This window comes from Paroedura picta, chromosome 15, assembly GCF_049243985.1.
Source record: "Paroedura picta isolate Pp20150507F chromosome 15, Ppicta_v3.0, whole genome shotgun sequence".
Taxonomy (NCBI): Eukaryota; Metazoa; Chordata; class Lepidosauria; order Squamata; family Gekkonidae; genus Paroedura; species Paroedura picta.
Genome location: NC_135383.1, coordinates 29,640,157 through 29,665,048, shown reverse-complemented (window position 1 = coordinate 29,665,048; position 24,892 = coordinate 29,640,157). Strand labels below are relative to the sequence as shown.

At 49.4% G+C, this 24,892-nt stretch overlaps 1 protein-coding gene across 5 annotated transcripts in view; it reads left to right on the top strand.

Annotated features, from left to right (window-relative positions):
* NF1 (neurofibromin 1) overlaps positions 1 to 24,892 on the top strand; it is a 365,186-nt gene that overhangs the window by 84,717 nt on the left and 255,577 nt on the right. For all 5 annotated transcript variants that reach the window (XM_077311869.1, XM_077311867.1, XM_077311868.1 and 2 more), the window contains exons 7-14: positions 7,108 to 7,183; positions 8,102 to 8,256; positions 11,631 to 11,804; positions 12,250 to 12,372; positions 13,425 to 13,499; positions 18,412 to 18,543; positions 19,442 to 19,576; positions 24,744 to 24,857. In XM_077311869.1, the coding sequence (XP_077167984.1) occupies positions 7,108 to 7,183; positions 8,102 to 8,256; positions 11,631 to 11,804; positions 12,250 to 12,372; positions 13,425 to 13,499; positions 18,412 to 18,543; positions 19,442 to 19,576; positions 24,744 to 24,857 (984 nt within the window). The remainder of the gene's footprint in view (positions 1 to 7,107; positions 7,184 to 8,101; positions 8,257 to 11,630; positions 11,805 to 12,249; positions 12,373 to 13,424; positions 13,500 to 18,411; positions 18,544 to 19,441; positions 19,577 to 24,743; positions 24,858 to 24,892) is intronic.

The window sequence follows — 24,892 nt, the reverse complement described above, 5'->3', positions numbered from 1 at the left end:
ATCATCATCATCAGTATAAATAAAACGCTAAGAGCTATGTGGGAGAGGTTGGTCCGGGATTGGGGGGGGGGGACGATTGGTTCCTTGCCCCCGAACTGAGAATAAAATCATAGAATCATAGAGTTGGAAGGGGCCATACAGGCCATCTAGTCCAACTCCCTGCTCAACGCAGGATCAGCCCTAAGCATCCTAAAGCATCCAAGAAAAATGTGTATCCAACCTTTGCTTGAAGACTGCCAGTGAGGGGGAGTTCACCACCTCCTTAGGAAGCCTATATCGTTGTACTTGAAGTTTAAACCCATTACTGCGTGTCCTCTCCTCTGCAGCCAACAGAAACAGCATCCTGCCCTCCTCCAAGTGACAACCTTTCAAATACTTAAAGAGGGCTATCATGTCCCCTCTCGACCTCCTTTTCTCCAGGCTGAACACTCCCAAGTCCCTCAACCTATCTTCATAGGGCTTCGTCCCTTGGGCCCAGATCATCCTTGTCGCTCTCCTTTGTACCCTTTCAATTTTATCTACGTCCTTCTTGAATTGAGGCCTCCAGAACTGCACACAGTACTCCAGGTGTGGTCTGACCAGTGCCGTATACAATGGGACTATGACATCTTGTGATTTTGATGTGATGCCCCTGTTGATACAGCACAAAATGGCATTAGCCTTTTTTACTGCTGCATCGCACTGCCTGCTCATTTTTAGTTTACAATCCACAAGTACCCCAAGGTCTCGTTCACACAAAGTGTTACCTAGAAGTGTATCCCTCATCCAGTAGGCATGCTTTTCATTTTTCTGACCCAGATGCAGAACTTTACACTTATCTTTATTAAATTGCATCTTGTTCTCATTTGCCCATTTTTCCATTGTGTTCAGATCTCGTTGAACTCTGTCTCTGTCTTCCGGAGTATTTGCCAGTCCTCCCAATTTGGTGTCATCTGCAAACTTGATGAGTAGTCCCTCCACCCCCTCATCTAGATCATTAATAAATATGTTAAAAAGTACCGGGCCGAGCACCGAGCCCTGAGGTACCCCGCTACTCGCCTCTCTCCAGTCTGATGAAACACCATTGACAACAACTCTTTGAGTGCGGTTCTCTAACCAATTCCCTATCCACTTAACTATCTGAAAATCCAGATTGCAGTCCTTCAACTTATCCATCAGAACATCATGGGGAACCTTGTCAAAAGCTTTACTAAAATCCAAGTAAATGACATCAACCGAATTTCCATGATCCAGCAAACCTGTTACTTGGTCAAAAAAGGAAGCCAGGTTGGTCTGGCAGGACCTGTTGGAGACAAATCCATGCTGACTTCCTTGGATCACCAAATTGTCCTCCAGATGTTTGCAGATCGCTACCTTTAATTATCTGCTCCATTATCTTCCCCACAACAGAGGTCAGACTCACTGGTCTGTAGTTTCCCGGGTCATCCTTCTTCCCTTTTTTGAAGATCGGAATAACATTTGCTCTCTTCTAGTCCTCCGGGACATCTCCAGTCCTTAAAGAGGTCCCGAAGATGATGGACAAGGGCTGTGCAAGTTCTCTGGAAAGTTCTTTGAGCACTCTCGGGTACATTTCATCTGGCCTAGGGGATTTGAACTCATCCAGTGCAGCTAAATGCCTCTCGACAACCTCTCTATCCATGTTAACCTGCCACCCAGACACTATCTCTTGGCTATTGCCATCTCTAGATGTGCCTAAACCCTTTGACCTGTGGGAAAAAAACAGATGTAAAATAGGCACTAAGCCTTTCTGCTTTCTCTGCATGTTCCATTAGAGTTTGTCCATCCGCACCCAACAGTGGGCCTATTGCCTCCTTTACTTTATGTTTGCTCCTCACATAGCTGAAAAGTGTTTTCTTGTTACAATGGGCTTCCCAGGCCAATCTTAGCTCACTCTCAGCTTTGGCCTTTCTGATGATTGATCTACAGTGCCTAGCAACCTGTAGGTACTCTTCTTTAGGGCTCTGTCCTTCCCTCCATTTCCTGAACATTTCCTGTTCTTTCTTAGTTCCTCTTGAAGTTCTTTGTTTATCCAAATAGGCTTCTACACAGCCACTGATTCACCTCCATTATCTTCCTCTCCCGACGCATTCCTCTTCCCTTGACAGGCAAGATTGAAGAGAATACCACTTATGCCCCCATTTGCTTGAGCTTCCTCCCCAGATCTTGATAGTCTGTTTTAATAGGAGCGATGGTATTCAGGGACATGTCATTCGTTCCCACATGGACCATCACAAATGGGTAGAGACCCGTAGATTTGAGGAGTTTGGGCAGCCGTTCTGAAACGTCTTTAATTTTCGCCCCTGGCAAGCAACACACCTCTTGGGTTAGGGGGTTGTGCCCAGCCACATGGCGATCCATTCCTCTTAGCAGGGAATCTCCAATTACCAGTACGCTCTTTTTTTCCCTTCTCAACACTATTTCCTTCTATCCCTGTGGCCTCTTCCCCTTGTCTTAGACTTTGTTTTGGGACATCTTCCCTCGTTGACCCTTTCACCTCCTCTGCAAGGGCCTGAAATCTATTCTGGAGCTCCAAAGGCCCCGAGAACTGTCTCGCTCTATGCCGTTAAGTCTTTTTCTGAACTGTCTGCAGAGGCTCCATAGTGAGGTCAATCTCCTTATCCTCTTCAAGACTGGTAGTATCCTCTTTATTCCTTGTTGCACGGCTCTGGTCTAAGAACTCCTCCCCTTTCTTACTTTGGGTCAGAGTAATAATGCTGTCTTCTAATCCCCTAATCCTTTCCTGCCAAAGTCTTACCACCTTACACTTGGGGCAGATGTAGTCCATCTTGTCTTCTGGGAGGAAAGCAATCATGTCACACTCACTGCAGATGATGGGATGAGTGTCCTGGAGGTCCATTGTAAGTTCTAGGCAGTGCAAGTACTAGGGAAATATAATCTACTGATTCTAATTGCTCGGCCAAGAACCCTAGGCTAAGTGCCACAGGCCAAGAGTCCTTTGTCTCTCGCCCTTCGGATCGCGCATCTGGCGAGGAGCAGCTTTTTTAAATCCTCCCAGCAATCACCCAGGATTCACCTCACCCAGTCAGCACAATAGGTTCACCTGGTCAGCAGCAACACTTCAGAGTAGCTCTCTCCACGTGCTCTCAGTTGTCTGAGCTCTGCCTCTGGTGAGGAGCAGCCCTTTTTAATCCTCCCAGCAATCACCCAGCAATCACCTCACCCAGTCAGCACAATAGCTTCACCTGGTTAGCAGCACCACTCCCTGGTTGCTCTCAATTGTCTGAGAAGTGGAGGGCCGCAAAGCGCCAGCCGATTGAGCCCTCCACTTGTCAGCCCACCTCCTTAACCGCCCACTCCCCAACCTAGCCCGCCTTCGGATTCCAGGTGCCATTTTGCGCCTTGCCGCCAGACGGCAGGTAGGCAGTCTCCCGACATACCCTACCATGCGGCCTTCGGAGCGGCGGACTCGCTGCTTGCCGCCCCCATTGCCTCCCTCTCTCCTCCTTACCCACCGCTCCCCACTTCACTCTGCCTCTGCAGCTTCACTCCCGTCCTCCGCCGCTGCTTTCCAGCCCCCCTTACCTTGCACGCACGCACGCACACAGACACACTGCTCTTCTATCGCCACCCCACCACTCGCCACTGTGTTACGACGCTGCTCCACCGCTGCTTCCCCGCCCTCCCAACTGCTGAGCCACCCGTCCAGCCAGCGCACGCTTCTGCCGCCCACCCCCCAAGTCGCTTCCACGCTTCCCCCTGCTCCGCCGCACATTCAGCCACCCCACACATTCAGCCACCCACCCACCGCTCTCTTCCGCCTCCCGCCCCCCTCATGAGTCCCCCTCTGAACTGTGGCCGCTTTCCCCACCCCAAACACCTATGCGCCGTTCACTCTCTACCCCACGATCTTACCCGACCACCCCCGTTCCCAACTGCCTCCCGTCGCAACTCCCCCCTCCAACCACCCCACCCACCCTTCACACACCATCCTCCTTCCCCCCTTTCCCATCCCATTCCATCTACCTCCCCACATGCCTTCCTTCCTTCTTCCTTCCTTCCTCTATTTCTCTATCTCTCCCCCACAAACTTCCCCTCCTGATTTGCCCCCCCCTTGCGACTCCCCCCCAGACCCTTCACACACACCCCTGTCCCATCCCATTCCACCTCCCTCCCTCCCTCCCTCCCTCCCTCCCTCCCTCCCTCCCTTCCTTCCTCTAATTCTCTACTTCCTGCCTCTGTCTCTATTCCTTGCTCTCTTTGGCCCTTCCTGCCTTTCTCCCTTTCTCTCTTTCTGCCTTCTACCCATCCCTTCACCCAGCCCTTGCCCTCCTTTCTCACTCCTATCCCTCCTTCCCTCTTCTGCCTTCCTTTACTACATTCTTCCTCCCCATCCACTAGCGCCCACTGTATTTTATCTACAGCAGGTTTACTTTCTAGTTTCTAAATAAAATCATTCCATGGGCATTTTCTTCAGCATAAATTAAGGTATTTGCTTTCCGAGAGGGACCCATTTGTGACACAAATGGCCGCAAGAAAGATTCGAGCTGGCCTTGCGCAAATACTGTGTGCTAATGAGCAGAATGTATGGGTTAAGTGTAATTTTTATTCTGCGTTTGTTGTTAACAATTTTATTGTATCTGACTTTGCGATGGCCTATGGCCTAGTGCAATAAAGTTTGAGTTTGTGTTTGACTGAATAACTTTGAGCTCAACATTATATCAATCTGATGATGACTGCTCCCAAACATTATTTGCTGTGAACAGAACAGTACCACAGTGGTCCCCAACCCCCGGTCCGGGGACCGGGACCGGTCTGTGGATCAGTCGGTACCGGGCCGTGGCTACTCCTCCCCGGCTGCTGCCTCTGGGGCTGCCCTGCCACTCTGCCACCGGCTCACCTTTGGTGCTCTCCAGCAGTTGCCATGGCTGGGGCTCCCCTTCAGCATGGCACTGGGCAGCTGCTGCTGGCAGCGCCCTCCAGCAGGCGGTGGGAAGTCGGGCACCGGCGGGAAAGCAAGTGGAGCAGGGGCTCAGGCAGCAGCGGTGACATCCCTCAGCAAAAGACTACCCCTCCCCCCGGGCCTCAGTAAAATTGTCAATTGTTGACCAGTCCCCAGTGATAAAAAGGTTGGGGACCACTGCAGTCCCATATGATATAATACCTTGGGTTCCGGTGGACAGTGATGTAATTATAATATTCATTGAAAAATCACAAATCTCCTGGGACTGATGTCATCCCAGGTGAAATGCTAGAACCCCATGCTGATTGAAGGGCTCATCTTTTAGCCAACTTTTTCTTGTTATTACATAATTATTCTTGTAATTACATAATTCTTGTAATTACATAATTTGCCGGAGGTATGGATCAATTCAATAAAACTAAGATTGCCAGATCTCACTGAAAACTTTTACTCGATTAACATGTTATCTGTTTTTTTGAAGCTATATGGCAAATACCTTGAAAAGAAGTTATTTACTTTTTTTATTACTGATTTGAAATATTTTAAATCCTTTTATATTTTCCTTTTGTATTATAATGGCCTATGTCTACATGCAATAAAATCTGACTTGACAAGAAGCTGAATTGGTGGAAATCCTCCAATGCAGGCTTTTTCAGCCTTTTGATCATGGAGGGATCCTCTTTAATAATGTTTCAGGTTTCAAGGAGCCCTGGGCCACACCCCCAGAAGTGTTTTATCACTAGAAGTGACATCACCACCCATGTTAAAGGACAGGTTTGAGGAGGAGGGAGACATGTGGAAAGACAGGAGATAGTTTAAGTTGGAAGAAGGTGTGCAGGCTCTGTACCCTCCCAGACACAAAAACCACGAGAGCATTCACTCATGCTCTAATGACATATTGGGTAACAAACAAGTTGGATTGAGACATGGGAAAGCGACACTGGATCATTGCTTGATTCTAATGTCATTGATTGAGAAATATATGGGAACAAAAAGGGGGAAGCTATACACAGCCTTCTTTAACCTAAAAGGAGCCTCTAACACAAACCCAAAAGAACTCTTATGGAATAAACTGAACAAACTGGGGATTGACCCACATCTTTTTGCACTAGTATGTTGACAGTATACCAACATAATTTGCCAGATAAAGTATAGTGGTAGTGGTGAAAATCCCAGTAAAGCAATGTGTAAGACAAGGTTGTGTCCTGGATCCCTACCTTTTCAAGCTATATGTATTCTTCAGGCTTTGAGAAACCCAAGGAGTGATTTCAGCCCAGTTTTCCATGCATACTTTTTCAAAGTGGAACAAACTCAATGTCAGTTCCTCCGTCAACTCATAGGATTACCAAATTGTGTCCTTATATGCTCTGAAGTAAATAAAATATTGAAAACCAGAGCTTGGTTTATGGCCATAGAATTCCAGCTACAATGTCACTTCCTCGTACAGGCATTAACTGTTATATTTACATGACAATGGACATATCTATTTGACTGCACAACTAAGATCAGAGAGAAAATCACCCAGCTAGGTATTGATTCAGACACCTTGCTCCATTTGGGAGAGAACTACGTTTTAAATACAATCAAGCAAAGGTTTAATGATCATAAGTTCCAGCGAAAATTTCCATTAGCTCATAGAATCATAGAATTGTAAGGGACTTCCAGGGTCATCTAGACCAACCAGAGCAGAGCAGTACCGTCACCTTGCGTGATCTGGACACTATAATTATTTTGATAAAGCCTCAAATCCCATTTGCCATTTTAGCCATGAAGTTACACTGCTGACTCATGTTCAGTGTACGGTCAAAATTACCCAAATCCCTTTTGCACATACTACTGCCAAGTCAAGTCTCCCTCATCTTACAATTTATTATTTATTTATTTTTCACATTTATATACTGCCCTCCCCGATGGCTCAGGGCAGTTTACATGGAACTGAGAAAACTATACAGAAAACATTACATGCAAATATGATATTTTTCTATCTAAATGCAGAACAAATTTTAAAGCAGTAGTGCCCTGAAATACATCACAAACAATTCTCTGTACATTGGGGGTGGGGGGTGGGGGGTGGGGGGGGCGGCGATATATGGTAGATCCACGACTCCATATCCTGTTCCCAGACCCATAACAGTCAATCCACACGTATTCCCAAAAGTAACAGTGCTTTCTGATGTGTCATGCAGGCATTTTGGAACTGGGTGGAAAACTATCCAGACGAGTTTACGAAGCTGTACCAAACACCGCAGACAGATCTGGCAGGTGAGGCATCCCCAGTAATTGGGCACTATACCTTATAACCCTGGCTGAAGTTCATAATGATGACCCTGACTCTGGTTGATTGAAGTGGCCAGCCATCTCAGGTCCTTGTTGCATTAATGCCTGGAGTAAAAATACCAAGAAATATCAGGTGGAGCATGAATCTTTTTCATATGTTGTTCAGTGACTGATTTTGTCAGAGAGCACCTAGTGACCTTTTTGGTACCACATTTTACTAGTCAGGGATGAAGATCATTGGGAACTCCCGTGCCCTACATCACGCAGGAAGCTCCCAGGGACTTGAGCAAAGTAGTTTCCTATCCTTCTGTTTCCTTTTCTCTCCCCCCACCCCCCACCAGACTTGTTCTGTTCCCTCCATCACTCTTTGCCTCCCTGAGCATGCTCAGTCCCCATCAGGCTGTTTTCCCTTTTGAATTTGTAGTGAATTTTGTTTTTGTTTTGCATCCCTGGGTTGGAGGCTTTCTGTAAGGGCCCAGGTTTCGCTTCTTTCATGATCGGCAGAAGCCACTCGCTCTGCTGTTGTTGGCTCAGAAAATCCACTGGTTGTCCTAGTCCAGGGTGAGGCAGCTCAAAACTGGAGGAAGGATAGACCATCTCTTCTGGCCCTCCCCTGAGGAAAATTCCCTTGTGTTGTAATTCTCCAGATCTTCAGCCTGAAATTTCAAAAGAAGTGTTGGGGGGGGGGGGAGAATGTAACATTTGGGGCAGTTACTGTGTGGAATTCCTCGAGGGTCTTAGTCATTCGCCCCCCTCCCCCCCAATGGTAGTGGTGCAGCACTACTAAATATGGAGGCGCTGGAGAAGGAGGGGGTGTTTTGGCTTTGGCCCTCAGCGGGGGACTTTGGGAATCGCTGCAGGCTGTGTGTGCCCTTCCCTCCTCCCGCCCTCTCGCTGCTGCAGATTGCGCAGAGAAGCTGTTTGACTTGGTGGACGGATTTGCTGAAAGCACGAAACGCAAAGCTGCCGTGTGGCCCCTGCAAATCATCCTGCTGGTGCTGTGTCCGGAGATCATCCAAGACATCGCCAAAGATGCGGAGGAGAACAAGATGAACAAGGTGAAGGAGGCTCACGGGCCCTGGGTGGTCAGCTGAGGATTTTCAAACCAGTCCTCGGGGCCCTCCCTGCCGGCTGCCTGAGGGGCCCGGTGTCAAGGGGGCAGTGCTGGGGGACTTCTTTCCATGGGTAATTTGTGTCCAGGACCATCTGACTGCATTGAATGATATGGTGCGCAAACTGTCATTATGGAAAAATGTCGCTCTTTTCTGACCCTGGCTTTCGTCATTGGTCGTGCCGTACTGGGCAGTGGTTTCATTCCAGTCACAGGGAAAATGTGTAAAACCTTTTCCTAAATGCTGCCTGTTTTTATAGGTGTCTCTCTTAGTGGAAACACCAGTTTACCAGATTGCAGTGATCGTTCCCCTGGCGAAAAGGGCTGTGTTTGTTATACCAATAAAAGTGGGGGCCTGTGGGACTCATGGGTGGGAACTCCATGTTCCCACACTTTTTTTTTCCAGGCCTGGTGCATCCCCGAGACTCCCCTACAGCTGTTGACAAGTCCTTTGCCTTCTCTCCTGTCCTGCCACCCTCTGCAGTTTGCCTTCTTCCTTTCCCTGCTCTCAGTGACTCTCCCTGGAGCTTCTCCAGGAAGGCCCCCCCACCACTGCTCTCAGCAGCCCACCTGTGGCTGCTCTGAGCAGGACAACTGTGGCCTCCTTTCTCCCTTCCCGGTTCCAGATGGGCTTGCCAAGGCCACAGCTACCAGGCCCCTTTCCCGGGGCTCTATGGCAAGTTCATTGCCTTCACATGCACACGTCGTGACACTTTTATGTATTTTAAAAAACATTTCAGTTACATCCCTTTTTTACACTTTGCAGTTTTTTTTCCTGCAAACCAAGGCAGTTGCCCAAATTTGTTTAGAATAAATGTGGCCAGATGATGCCCCCCCCCCCCCAGAATCTCTGACCAGTCTGGGCTGGAGGAAATTTGCCTTCCAAACCCAAAAGTAGTGATTGGCGTTTTCCTGGGCTTGCAAGGAAAGGCCACAAGAGCCAAGCACCAACACAGTCTGGCATTTCTGTCGCAGGGCTCTCTAGCCTTAAAAACCTCCAAGGAAGCCTGTTCCACCGAGGAACTGCTTCTTAACCAAAAATTCTTTTGAATTTATTTCAACCCATTGGTTCTGGTCCGACCCTCTGGGGCAACAGAAAGTATTTGAAGATGGTTAGTCATCTTCTCTCCAGGCTAAACAGCCCAAGCTCCATCAACCTTTCTTCGGAGGACTTGATCTCCAAACCCACCACTATCTTCGTTGTCCACCTCTGGATACGCTCCAGTTTGCCTACATCCTTCTTTAATTGTGGCGCCTAAAACTGAACATGGTACTCCAAATGAGGTATAATGACATGAATAAAACAAAATATACTATCACCTTGTGCCATCTGGACACTACATCTTCCAATCTCCTGGAATTTCCCATCCCAGCCATGGCAACACTGTGGAGCTGTTATGCCCAGCTGTATGCAAATCCTTAGGGACAGAATGGTTCAATAGCCTTTATCTGGAAGTGCCGTGGCCTTAACAGGGGGGATGTGTGAGTGGTGCATATGTGCTCTGCCCCGGAACTGCAGCCCCTCTCCAGGATGTGAGCTGGTGTCTTAGATACCGTGCTTGTCTCTGGGTGAATAAGATCTGAATGTGGGCATATTAGAAGCTGACAAGACAGAACAGAATTTATTATATGGTCAAAGATGAACAAAACACAATAATAAGATCTTGACTAGGAAAACCCTTTTTTATTCTCCCTCTTTTTTTTTTTTTGTCAGACCTCAACAAGGCCCAGGGCCTATTCAGCCCTGACCCCCACCTGGTGGAACGAGCTCCCTGAAGAGATCAGGGCCCTGCTGGAACTTCCTCAATTTTGCAGGGCCTGAGAAAAGGAGCTCCACCAGGCATTTGGTTGAGGCCCAGCCACTGGTACCCCCCAGCTGCTCCTTACATGACTATATGACCTACCTAAGGGTTCCATTAAAGCTGCTATCTCTGTTGAACAGTGTTTCTGTTGAAATATTCCAGTTGACGATATATTATATGTTGTGATTGTTATATGATGTTCCATGTAAATACCCCATGACGTTTTTATGTAAACCACAGAGCTGTATGGAAAGCTGGTATAAAAATCTAAATGAATAAATAAATAAATATAAGATGTAGCTGAAGAATTCTGATGAGCACTGGAGCTTGCACTGTGTTTTGGGTCGTATCAGTTGACCCTAATAAAAGGTACTGGGAGGAAAGGGGCATGGTACAGCCTGATCTCAGAAGCTAAGGATGCTGGTCCCCCTCCCTCAGATTTTGGGGGAAATATCTGCAGTATTACTTAGAATCTTTAACCGCCCCTGTGGAGCGGATAAAAGAAAGCGGTAAGGGCAACTGGGGAGGAGTTAGGGTGGGCCCTGTCTGGGGTAAAAACACAGAGGGGCAAACCAGGAGGCGCGAAGCGGCTCCTGATTCGCCCCTCTGAGTGGCACTCAAGGGCCAAGCGGCCAATAGCGTGGCTCCCCATTGGCTGCTTGGCCTGGCCTTGCCTCGGCTGCCAGGGGACTCACTGCACAGAAGGAACAGACCTCCACGCCGGTGAGTCCTCCCGGCGACCGCTCCTCCCCTGTTCCTTTCCTGCCCCCTGCACTCACGGGCCCACCCAACTAACCCCCCCCTCGAACTTTCCGCGCTCCCGCTGCTTCCTGCCCACAAAATGCACACACACACCCATCCACTGGCGCCTACCCCCCTCGATCCCCCAAACCCTTTCCGCGCCACCGGCCCCCCCACAATGACCCGACGCTCACTGGCCACCTCTCCAACCGCCGCCCTCCCGCCCCTTCCCAACCCCCCCAACCGTCCCTTTCCCCGGCCCCTCGCCACTACCCTTCTTACCTTCACGCCGTCCTCCATTTTGCTGCCTGTTTTCTCGGCGCAGCCCCGGCGCCGGACTCAACCGTGCATGCGTGGACTCCCGCGCATGCCTGGTTGCCCAGGCTGCCACGCACCCGGGGAGGAGGACGAGGAGGAGCCGAGGCCCGGTACCAACTGATCCCCGGACCGGTACTGGTTCCCGGATCAGGGATTGGGGACCACTGATCTAGACAAACCCCCTGCACTATGCAGGACACTCACATCCCTCTCGCTCATCCACTGTCACCTGCCACCCCCTTGAAACTTCACAGAATCAGCCTCTCCGTCAGATGGCCATCTAGCCTCTGTCTAAAAACTGACTCCACCTTTCTCTTAGTGAGGTCATATATTTGCAGAAACCTGCCAGGGGAGGATTATTGGTGAATACGGAGTATGAAGTGGCACAGATGACAGTTTCAGTTGGTCCTGGTGTGTGTGATAACTTGCTTTGTCTCTTTTGTGCATGCGGATTTTGCAGAAACTCTTTTTGGACAACCTCAGGAAGGCTCTTGCAGGCCACAGCGGCAGTCGGCAACTGACCGAAAGTGCTGCCATCGCTTGCGTGAAGCTGTGCAAAGCGTCGACCTACATCAATTGGGAAGACAATTCTGTCATTTTCCTTCTAGTGCAGTCCATGGTGGTAGATCTGAAGGTAAAAATGAAAAAAAAGGGCCTTCTGCAGAGCACTCCCCCCCCGGTCATCAATCAGGGTCTCCCCATCCCCAGGAGCAGCACTTTGTGCAGATGGGGGGGGGGGTTCCTTTGCTTGCTATAAGACCCCCTTAAATCATGAGTTCCCTGGAAAACACCCTGATGAGCAGCTGCCGGTGCTCAGGGACCTCCTGAGAATATCTGGGTGACCCTTTGCGAAGGGATCCTTCAAGCGCAGCACGAAGCCAATAACAGAGGAAGAGGGTAGGATTCCTGGGAAGGACTCTGTAACAAACAAGGAAGCACCTGTACAATTGAGAGAAATATCCCAGAGGAATAGTTTGCACTAAACAGAGCCAAATGCATTTGTATAAAAATGTTTATGATAAAAGAGAGAGAAAAGGAGAGAGAACCACAATGCAACCTGCTTTCCCTTTCCCCCAAAGAACCTGCTCTTCAACCCGAGCAAGCCTTTCTCTAGAGGCAACCAGAACGCTGACATTGACCTGATGATCGACTGCCTGGTGTCCTGCTTCCGCATCAACCCCCACAACAACCAGCACTTCAAGGTGAAGCCACCTCTGTCCTGAAGCTGTCTTTGGGCTGCGGGACGGGGTGGGGAGGCCAGCTGCAGTGGGCAGTTCATGAATAAGAGAGGATTTCTGGCTCCCAGCAGTTCCTTTGTGCATGCGATTTTAGGTGACTAGCCGTCAACATGCCTTTCTTGCTGCTTTTAGTGACTGGGGCGGGGTTTTGAATTAACTGGAGGAACCTGCCCAGAAGGTGCCCTGTGTAGCTCCCCTCTGAATTGACGTGACGGCCGAGGGGGCCAGAGCTTCTTTTGCTCACCCAGGAGTGGTCTTGCCCTTCCACACATCTTGGCACTCCCCAGTAATTATTATTCCGGCTTGTTGCCCAGCTTGTTGCAGGCACTGGGATGATCCCCCCTCTCCTGGAATAGGACGTGGCCAAGGGTCTATCCTAGGGGGTGCCTTCACTTTCCGGCAGGGGCCAGTCTTTCTCCTGCTTCATCACACAACTGGAACTTGTGGCTTGCTGAGCTTTGGTGTCTAGGCCCTAGTTGGCCTGGCTGGCTGGTCGGGCCATGGATGGAAGCCAGTCAGTTCACACTAGGGTGGGATGCAGGTTGGAGAGTCCTGGGTTCAAATTCTCATTCCAGCATGGCAGACCCTGAAGTGATTTTGGACGTTTTGGACTCTGTGGCTTGGCTGTTTTGACATCATGCCTCTTGCTGGCCTGAGGCTGTTTCCCCCTGCAGCCTCTGCTGCTCGCACTTCCACACCTCTAAGGGCTGCTTGAAAACGTCCATCTTGCTTAGGCAGAAGCAAGTACTGCAGGGGAGGACAGCCTCTGTAGCAGCCCAGAAGAAGCACAAGGGAGGTGATGTAGAGATTTAAGCAAGAATAACTGACTTGTAAAGGTGGTGGAGGGAAGGGGCTCACTTGTTCAGAGAGAGGCTTAAAACATGTAGCGAATTCTGTTTTCTACACTCCATTCCTTTCTTCACTGCTGGACTCATGTCTGAAGGAGACTCATGGCAGATCTGTAACTATTTGAATTTGACAAGTTGCTAAAAAAATTCTCTCTTTCTCTTTTCTAGACTTGCCTGGCACAGAATTCTCCTTCCACATTTCATTATGTCCTGGTCAATTCCCTTCACCGAATAATCACAAATGTAAGTTCACAAAGCATGGGGGAGCCAGATGGCCGGAGTGGGTTGGATGGTTTGTGTTCCATGCAGTTTGACAGAGCTTTGGTGCCACGACCCACAAGGCCTGTCCTGGGCTGCCCCTGGCCTAATCTCAGAAGGCGGAGTCACCAAACACAGGGCCCCCCAGGGTGACGGTAGTGTTTGGATGACAGTGTCACGGATTAGGCAATCTTTGAGATACGTTGGTTCAAATTCATATAGGACTTTATTTTATTTATTTATTTTATTATTAGATTTATATCCCGCCCCTCCTGACAAGTCATCTCGGGGTGGCTTACAAAATAAAATGGGCAACAGCCCCACAAGTCATAACAGTAAAATCAACAATCTCCCTCGTCCCTTGTTTAACAAAAACAAGATGGCAGTCTAAAATCAAAAGTCAATTTGAAAGTCAAGACCAGATTTCCTCTGGATGTAACCATGGCATACAATACAGCACCCAGAACCTTTCTGCCCAGGAAAGGCCGCAGCTGTTGAAGCTGCTTAGCTGGGCCTGAAGTAACATCCACCAAGACCGGCTGGCTTCACTGCTGGGGGAGGAGGGGGAGAGATGGAAGATCAGCTCCTTCCCACCCCCACCCAGGCCTGGGAATTTTAGTTGGGGGAGTGTTAGTCATAACTGTAAATGTTTTAACTTTTATACTTTTTATGTTGTTTTTGTTGTTGTTATCCACCCTAAGCAATATGGAAGGGTAGAATAGGGGGAAAAAACGGACACTCCTGACCATAGCTGTCACCTGCTTCTCCAGCAGTAAGCCAAACGGGTCCAAACTATGGAACTGTTTCTTCAAGGGGAGTGCAACCCCCTCCAGAACAGGTGGCACCTTAAATCCTCGATCAGATCTCCCACCCACCAGTCATACTTCCATCTTGTTGAGATGCAGCTTCAGTTTTTTAGCCTGTGTGGACTCTAAACCTGCCTCCAGGCAGGGGTTCGGGGTTTCTTCCCTGATATCAGCTGGAAGTATGAGATAGATCAGGTCTCCTGTTGACCTGCCTCAGGAGTCTCATATGGATGTGAAAGGGCATAGGGACAAGATAGAAGCTTGGAAGCCAGCGGCCAAGGGCCTGAACAGCAGACCCCCAGCATCACCTGAAACCTGCCTGGAACCGCCACAAAACAATGCCTCCTACTCTCAGCCTGGGTAGGTGGTCCAGAAAAATTCCATGATTGAAGGTATTGATGCTGCTGAGAGGAGAATCAACAGAATTGCACTCCATTTGTCCATCTGGTAAAAGTCATCCACAAGGGCAAACAAGGGTGTCTGGTGTAGTGGTTAGGAGAGTCAGTTTGGTGTAGTGGTTAGGAATGCGGACTTCTAATCTGGCATGCCAGGTTCGATTCTGCACTCCCCCACATGCAACCAGCTGGGCGACCTTGGGCTCGCCACGGCACTGATAAAGCTGTTCTGACTGAGCAGTGATATCAGGGCTCTTTCAGCCTCACCCACCCCACAGGGTGTCTGTTGTGGGGAGAGGAATGGGAAGGCAAATGAGCCTCCTTCGGGTAGGGAAAAGCGGCATATAAGAGCCAACTTCTTCTTCCTCTTCCTCTTCCTCTTCCTCTTCCTCTTCCTCTTCCTCTTCCTCTTCCTCTTCCTCTTCCTCTTCCTCTTCCTCTTCCTCCTCCTCCTCCTCCTCCTCCTCCTCTTCCTCTTCCTCTTCCTCCTCCTCCTCCTCCAGGCCTATAAATGTCTAAACCCAGACTGGAAGGGATCTAAGCAATTATCGCAATCTAGAAAGTTTAAAGTTGTCCAGCTGGCTTCTTCTCACGTTGCTCAAGAATGAAACTGCTGAGACTGGTGGATAATTATGGAGGTCTCCTGGGTCCAGGGTTGGCGTCTTTAAAAGTGGACGCACCACAGCCTGTTGAAGGCTAGGGTAACAACCCCGTCTCTTAAGGAAGCATCAGCTACCTCTCAAGTCCAGCCACACACACACCCCCTTGAAGATTTAAGTAACCAGGAAGGGCAAGGTGATAGAAGTAGATGGTAGGCTTCAAACTTCCAATGATCCTGTTCACCTCCTCAGACTGAATAGACTGAAAAGTATCCCCCCCACAATTGGCACCATTTGACCCTGTCACTGCTAACAAAATCTAGGCTGGAGCAGATGGAAGATTTTACCTGCAAAGGATATAGTGAAATGGTCCCAGTAGGCCTCTGAGCAGTCCACCCCCTCCTGCAAGCCAGATCCCGCCTGGCCTCTGGCCAGCTGGAACAGTCCTGCAGGCTTTCACTGCTTAGACATGCTGGTGTTGGGAAGACCCTGTCTCTGTCATAGAATCATAGAATAATAGAATTGGAAGAGACTTTATGGGTTATCTAGTCCAACCCTCTGCACTATGCAGGACACTCACATCCCAATCACTCATTTACTGTAACCTGCCATCCCTTTGCCTTCACAGAATCAGCCTCTCCGTCAGATGGCTATCCAGCCTCTGTTTAAACATTTCCACAGATGGAGAACCCACCACCTCCCGAGGAAGCGTCCCACTGAGAAACCACTCTGTCAGGAACTTCTTCCGGAGGTTTAGATGGAATTTCTTTTGAATTAATTTCATCCCATTTGTTCTGGTCTGTCCCTCTGGGGCAAGAGAGAACAATTCTGCTCCATCCTCCATATGGCAGCCTTTTAAATACTTGAAGATGGTTATTAGATCCCCTCTCAGTCGTCTCTAGGCTAAAAAGACCAAGCTCCCCCAACCTTTCTTCATACGTCTTGGTCTCCAAACCCCTCACCATCTTTGTTGCCCTCCTCTGGACACGTTCCAGTTTGTCAACATTCCTCTTCAACTGGGGTGCCCAAAACTGAACAGAGTTACTCCAAGAGAGGCTGAACCAGAGCAGAGTAAAGCGGTACCATCACCTCCTGTGATCTGGACACGATACTCCGTTTGATACAGCCCAAAATCCCATTTGTCTTTTTAGTCACACTGCTGACTCATGTTCAATGTATGGTCTACTAAGACTCCTAGATCCTTTTCACACATGCTACTGCCAAGACAAGTCTCCCCCATCTTATATTGGTGTATTTCGTTTTTCCTACCTAAATGCAGAACTTTACATTTGTCTCTATTGAACTTCATTTTATTCAGTTTAGCCCATTTCTCGAACCGATCAAGATCATCCTGTATTCTGTTGCTGTCTTCAGTTGTGTTTGCTACTCCTCCCAGTTTAGTATCATCTGCGAATTTAATAAGTATCCCCCCTAATCCCTCATCCAAATCATTTATAAATATGTTGAACAACACAGGCCCCAGGACAGATCCTTGTCACTCTTGTCACTTGTCACTCTTTTCCAAGAAGATGCTGAACCAATAACAAGTACCCTCTGGGTACGATTTGTCAACCAGTTATCAATCCACCTGACAGAATTAGGATCCACACCGCATTTTACCAACTTTTGAACAAGAATATCATGTGGAACCTTATTAAAAGCTTTACTGAAATTCAGATAAACTATGTCCACAGCATTCCCCTGATCCAGCAAGGTAGTCACTTTCTCGAAAAAAGAGATAAGGTTGGTCTGACATGACACGTTCTTGTGAAACCTGTACTGAGTCTAGAAATCACAGCTCTCAGTTCCAGCTGCTCAAGGACCGAGTGTTTGATTATTTGTTCCAAAATTTTTCCATCTACAGATGTTAAGCTGACGGGTTGATAATTAGCTGGATCCTCCTTTTTCCCTTTCTTGAAGATGGGGACAGCATTTGAAGATGGGGACAATCGTCTGGCTCCTCACATGTATTCTGCCGTCATCATCGCCATGGAGGATGCTTTAACGGCAGCTTTTGCTCATGTCCTATTGCGGGGGTCATCAACCCCTGGTCTCCGGCCCGATACCGGGCTGTGAAGGCCTCAATACCGGGCCGGTGGCAGCCGCACCTTCCTCCCCCCCCACCCACAGTGAGAAGCTCGCCAGGCTTCGCTCGCGGCCGGGCTAGCTTCTTGCTGTGAGAGGGGGGGGGAAGAGGCAGGCGCGGCCACCGGCATTCCAGTGAACACAAACGCATATGCGCAGAGCTGCCACGGCTGTGCGTTTGCACCTCTGCTGGCGCAAACTCACATGTGCGGCAACCCTGCGCATATGCGTTAGCGCTCCCTGCTGGTGCAAACGCACATGTGCGGCAACTGCGCATGCACATTTGCATGCAGCTACCGCACATGCGCTGCACCTAGGCTGCCGGCTCTCCCCCACCCCCGGAGGTGGTCCTCAACCGGAAAATGGTTGGGGACCGCTGTCCTATTGGATTTGGCCTGACTCCTCAGTTGTTGCTCAAACTGTCTCCCTTGTCTTTTTGTTGCCCACAGCTCGTGAGCAAACCAAGAGACTACTTGGGCTCTGGCAGCTGAGAAAAGGGCACCTGGGAGTGATCATGCCCACTGCCTGAGTCATTTCCTCCTGCAGGGGTCCAATTGGGCCTTTTTCCCCTCTTCCTCATTCCTGGTATCGTTTTACAAATAGGTTCAAAGTCTCCCATTAGTTATTTCCCACCACAGTGTTTAACATTAAGGTGAAACAGGCTGTAGTTCTGGTGAAGGGCTGAGGGAGTGGAAACACGGGCTGGACTGCCCTTTACTCTTTGTTGAAGTGCAAGGAGAATAACTTTCAGAACTTGTAGCATCACCTGCCTTCCGCTTTAGTGAGGGATGAGAGTCCCTTGCAGAGTTGACTTACTTTTGAGAGGTGTGTCCACAAAGGGATATAAGCCCATGACTCTTTTTAGATTCCTGAAATTAAAAAAAAAAGTTTTTCCATACAGAGAGAATTGCCTACTACTACCACTGGAGCAGAATGCCTTTTATAGCCATCCATGGTCCATTGAGTCCTTTCTGACTATGATTTCCTGTTGGGTATTTTCCCCTCCCCCTAGTCTTCGCTGGACTGGTGGCCAAAGATCGATGCGGTGTATTGTCATTCTGTGGAGCTCCGCAGCATGTTCAGCGAAACCCTCCACAAAGCTTTACAGGGGTCTGGGGTGCACACACCAATACGCATGGCAACGGTAAGGACCAGGCCTTCATTGGCCAACGTTAGCAACAATTTCAATGATTTTAAAAGTGTTTTCATGTCTTTCTTGTGGGCCTGATACTGTGAAAGGTGATAACGATAGTGTGGTGCTAGAAGCCGAGGTTGTAAATTATTCTAAGTGACCCTTCCTATGCTGTTCTGGGTGCAGTCACTCAACCAAGATGGAAAGGAGCTTAGCTGTTGCTCCCAGACCACCTCCCTTCCAATCAAAAGGGAAGGACGGATTGCTACCATTGCAAGAACATTGGGAGGATGAAAATGTATGAGACGGAGGAATCAAATGAGTACTGGCCCCATCAGCATCTCTTCCCCAGAGAGAGAGAGATGGTTAAGAGCGGTGGCTTCTAATCTGGCAAGCCAGGTTTGATCCCTGGCTCCTCCACATGCAGCCAGCTGAGTGACCTGATAATATAGATCAATGCCCCCCCTGTGGCAATTATTATTACTAATAATAATAATAATAATTGCCACATCTCGATAATGCCGTTCTCAGCCTCCCCTCCCTCACAGGGTGTCTGTTGTGGGGAGAGGAAGGGAAGGCGATTTGAAGCCTCTTTCGGACTCATTTGGGTAGAGAAAAGTGGATTATAAAAACTCCACTTCTATTTCAGTATAATAAGGTAAAAGTTCAGTGGTTACTGCTATGATCCTGAGCAGAGTTATACCATTCTGAGTTCATTGCAGTCATTGAACTTAGAAGGCTAAACTCTCTTTAGGATGGCACTATAAAACTGATTGTACCGTCCTGGTATGTGTTCAGGCATGCTGGATGTTGTGGTTTGCAGGAAAGAATTCATTTTATGAAAAATGTATGAATTTGGAATAAATAGTGCCTTTATTGACTTGTTCTGTCCTGCTGTTTTCTTCTTTAGAGTCTTACCTTTAAAGAGAAAATGACAAGTCTTAAGTTTAAGGAGAAGCCCACAGATGTTGAAACCAGAAATTACAAAGTCTTGTTGTTGTCAATGGTAAAACTTATCCATGCTGACCCCAAACTCTTGCTCTGTGTAAGTGTTAAAGAAAACCTTTTTTTTGCTTTAAACAAGCGTGTATATGAACATCATTCATTCATTCATTCATTCATTCATTCATTCATTCATTCATTCATTCATTCATTCATTCATTCATTCATTCATTTGTTTAGATGTCTTTGCAGCTCTGAGCTGCATTTCTTTGCAGCTCTGGGCGGTTTACACTGAACATTATATAACTTACATGGAACATTATACAGACTATAACATCAAAACAACTTTCAATAAAGCATCAAAAGATTATAAAACCACATTTATAATATAAATAAGAATTAATAGTAACATTGGGAGTGTCATGGGCAGGCGTCTAGGGGGACCAGCAGGTGTTCTGAGTCAGTCGGCCTCAAGCAGATGGCTGGTGGAAGAGCTCCCTCTTGCAGGCCCTGTGGAACTGTGGGAGTTTGGGCAGGGCTCTGATCTCCTCAGGGAGCTCGTTCCACCAGGTGGGGGCCAGAACCGAGAAGGCTCTGGCCCTCACTGAGGTCCGGCGCGCTTCTCTGGGGCCAGGGATCCGCAGCCAGTTGGAGGTGGCGGAGCATAAGACTCTTTTGGGGGTATAGGCAGGGAGGCGGTCTCTCAAATACAATGGGCCCAAACAGTTTATGACCTTAAATATGATTACCAGAAGCTTAATCCGGAATTGAACTGGGAGCCAGCCAAGTTGTTGGAGTGCCGTCTGGATTTGGGATCTCCATGATGTTTTAGTGAGAATCCTGGCATTCTGCACCAGTTGTAGTTTCCGGATTACACACAGTAATGGGTTTAAACTACAAGTACAACGATATAGGCTAGATATCAGGAAAAAGTTTTTCACAGTCAGAGTAGTTCAGCAGTGGAATAGGCTGCCTAAGGAGGTAGTGAGCTCCCCCTCACTGGCAGTCTTCAAGCAAAGGTTGGATACACACTTTTCTTGGATGCTTCAGGATGCTCTGGGCTGATCCTGCGTTGAGCAGGGGGTTGGACTAGATGGCCTGTGTGGCCCCTTCCAACTCTATGATTCTAGGTGGTAGAATGCCAGCCATGCTACCTTTGTGACCTGGGCTTCCATTGTAAGGGAAGCATCCAGGATCACGCCCAGGTTCCTGGCGGAGTGTGTTGGTGAGAACAGAGTGCAGGTGGGCAGATGCGCTTCCTCCCATGGCCCCTTCCTACCCAACCACAGGACCTCCGTCTTTGTGGGGTTGAGCTTCAGGCGACTCTGCTTGATCCATTTTGTCACTGCTTCCAGACATCTGGCTAAGGATTCTGGGGGGGGGGGGGGGAGTCAGCGCGGTCATCCATCAGGAGGAAGAGCTGGGTGTCATCCGCATATTGGTGGCAGCCCAGCCCAAACCTCCGCACCAGCTGAGCCAGAGGGCGCATAAAGATGTTAAATAAGATAGGAGGGAGGACTGCTCCTTGTGGGGCTCCACATGTGAGCTGGTGTTGGTTAGATATTCTCTCTCCTATCACTACCCTCTGTCCACGGCCCCGGAGGAAGGAATTGAGCCATTTGAGAGCCGTTCCCTGTATTCCGGTGTCGGCGAGGCGGTGAGCTAGGAGCTCATGGTCTACTGTGTCAAACGCTGCTGATAGGTCTAATAGTATGAGCAGCGCTGACCCGCCCTGGTCTAGTTGGCGTCGGAGGTCAGGGCGACTAGTGCTGTCTCCACCCCATGTCCAGGCCGAAAGCCCGACTGAAATGGGTCAAGGGCTGAAGTTTCCTCCAGGAATGCTGATATTTGGTCCACAGCAGCCCTTTCAACTAACTTCCCCAGAAACGCTAAGTGCGAAACAGGGCGATAGTTGTCAGGTTCTTGCGCAGCCAGGGATGGTTTCTTGAGTAACGGGTGTACCACTGCCTCTTTTAGACCCTCCGGGAATTCTCCTGTTGAGAGGGAGAGGATAATTATTTCCCAGAGGGGGGCTCCTATTCTTCTGTCTGTTGTTTTTAGGAGCCACGATGGGCATGGGTCTAGTGGGCAAGTGGTTGGCCTCGTTGCTGCTAGCATCCTGTCCCCTTCATTTAGTGAGAGTCATCTGAAGTGACTCATTGTCCTCTCCAAAGACGGCCAAGGGGCCTCTAGTTCACTTTCTGTGTCTAAAGTTGAAGGAAGGTCACGGCAAAGCCTCGAGATTTTGTCTGCGAAGTGACTCACAAAGCCTCACAGCTAATGTCCAATTGGCTATTTTGGCACCCTTCATCGAGGGCGGTGAGAGATCAGACTATCCTAAATAATTGTGCCGGGCGTGAGTGCGCAGACGTGATGCTAGTCGAGTAAATGTTTCGTTTCACTGACTTCATCGCCATCTCATAGGCTCTTAACTGTATTCTATAAGATGTTCTAGATTCTTCGTCACGAGTCTTCCTCCAAACTCGCTCTAGCCGTCTCAGTTCCCGTTTCTTCTGGCGGAGCTCCTCCGTATACTATGGAGCCCGCTTGAGACGGGGTCGGAGAGGCCGTTTGGGAGCTATCTCGGCAATGGCTGCCAGCATTCTGTCATGCCAGTCGCTGACCAGTCCATCTAGAGAAGTGCCGGGAGGCATTCGGTCCCGCAGAGCATTCAGGAATCCAATTGGATCCATAAGTCTTCGCGGGCGAGCTGAAATTTGCTCAGCGTCCAATTGAGGGGGAGGTGGCAATCTGAGCCGGGTCTTCAGGGTATAGTGGTCCGACCATGGCACGGCTGTAGCCATGACTGGATCCACACTCAACCCTGCACCGAAAATCAGGTCCATGGTGTGACCTGCTTGGTGGGTAGGGCCAACAACAAATTGTGAGAGCTCCAGTGTCGCCATGGCTGACACCAGGTCCAGCCCGTTGCCAGAAGATGGCAATTCCCCTCCAAGACGGAGGTCCTGTGGCTGGGAAGTAGGGGGCGGGAACAGGAAGCGCATTTACCCACCCTGGCAGGGGCGCATCTTACCATCGCGTCCCAGGCCAGAAACTTGGGTGTGACCATTGATGCCTCCCTGACTAAGGAGGCGCAGGTCAGGAAAGTAGCCAGCCAGGCATTTTTCCATCTTTGCCAAGCTCGGCTACTAGCACCCTACCTGTCCCCCAAACACCTGGCCACTGTGATCCATGCAACGGTCACCTCCAGATTAGATTTCTGTAACTCGCTCTACGCGGGCCTACCCTTGTCTCTGATCCGGAAACTCCAGCTAGTACAAAATGCAGCTGCTAGGGTCCTCACCGGCACACCTTGGAGGGCCCACATTCAGGCTGTGCTGAGGCAGCTGCACTGGTTACCCATTGCTGTCCGGATCTGGTTCAAGGTTCTGGTTCTAACCTTTAAGGCTTTACGCGGGCTGTGACTCACATACCTGAGGGACTGCCTAGCGCCCTATGCCCCCCGCAGGGCTCTACGAGTGAGAATCTTCTGGTCGTTCCTGGCCCTAGGGAAGCACGCCTAGCCTCGACCAGGGCCAGGGCCTTTTCGGTCCTGGCCCCCACCTGGTGGAATGAGCTCCCGGGAGAGCTGCGGGACCCGCAGGGCCTGCAAGACGGAGCTCTTCCGCCAGGTCTATGGTTGAGGCTGGGGCTGCTGGGGTACATCGACTTCTCTCCCCCGGGCTTCTTCTTGAACATTGTTGACCTCCTTCTCCTCCACCCCCCCTTTTTTTAGGAATGGGGGTAGGAAGGGGATCTTATTATTGTGCCACCATGTTGTGACATTTTAAAGTCTTTTAATGGGAGTTTTAATGGGGTTTGAAGACACTGTAACCCGCCACGAGCCATTTGGGAGTGGCGGGAAATAAATCGAAATAATAATAATAATAATAATAATAATAATAATAATAATAATAATAATAATAATAATAATAATAATAATAATAATAATTCCGCATGGACATTAAAGTCCCCCAGAATTAATAGTCTGGGTAACCGTAGTGTCCAGGCGGCCGCCGCCTCTAGCAGGGCATCGGGAGGTGGTGCATTGGGTGCGCGATACACCAGCCAGATGGCCATGCTCTCGGTTGTGCCCCACCTGAGGCCCACGCACTCAATTCCTGGGATTGCCGGCGCAGGGAGAGCCCTGAAGGAGATTGCCACTCCTCCTTCCTGCACCCGCGCAGCTGCCAGGAGGAGAGGAAGTTGGCTGCAGAGAAGAGAGAGGAAACCCATCAGACAGTCATTCAGGAAAAATTCAGGAAATTTTGCCTTTTTGTCTATCTGTGGTCTGCAGGGGGAGGTTGGTTTCAGGTAAAAAGAATAAAGGTAAAGGTATCCCCTGTGCAAGCACCAGGTCATGTCTGGCCCTTGGGGTGACGCCCTCTAGCGTTTTCATGGCAGACTCAATACGGGGTGGTTTGCCAGTGCCTTCCCCAGTCATGACCGTTTACCCCCCAGCAGCAAGCTGGGTACTCATTTTACCGACCTCGGAAGGATGGAAGGCTGAGTCGACCTTGAGCCGGTTGCTGGGATCAAACTCCCAGCCTCATGGTCAAAGCTTCAGACAGCATGTCAGCTGCCTTATCACCCTGTGCCACAAGAGGCTCTGAGGTTTGAAGTTCAGGCACCAAATTTGCTGCATAGCTGTGGGAGCCTCTCCTCAAAAGAACCCTCAAGTTTCAAAATGATTGGACCAGGAGATCCAACACTACAGGCACCCAAAGAGGTTGCCCCCATTTGACCTCCACTGTTTCTAATGGTGGCGGAGAGGGGAAAGAGCGATTTTGTTCTTGTCCCCCCCCCCCCAACCGTGTTAAGTTAGGAAATAGCCCTGAGTCAGTAAATGCATGCAGGGCTCCTTCAGCCTCTGGGCTGTCTTTTCCCTCCGACTCCCACGGCCTGCTGCGGTCCTCTCCCTCTCTTCCTGTTTTTCCTTCCAACTGAGCTGTTGCTTTGTCACTCTGCTATTTGTCCCTGCCCTCCAAAGAAGAACTGGAGCCTGTGGTTTGGTGGGTCCAGTTTTGGTTCACGCTCAGAGAACATCCATGAATGACCACAGCTGCCCATTGTGGCTGGCTGTGGAAGAGCCAGAAGCTCACTCCTGTGATGGCAAACCTCCTGTTAGATAAAGGGGTGGGGAGAAGAGTCAACCTCGCCTACTGGACATAGTCATTGCCGGTTCTTAAACCAGCTCTTTGGAACATCCATCGCTTTTATACCCAAAGTGTTGCTGATGCCAAGCCTGTTCTTCTCTGCTTCCTGTGCAGAACCCAAGGAAGCAGGGCCCAGAGACACAGGGCAGCACCGCTGAGCTGATAACGGGGCTCATGCAGCTGGTGCCACAGTCCAGCATGCCGGAAATAGCACAAGAAGCCATGGAGGTAAGGAACTGTTGTGCGGATAGTTGAATGCTAAT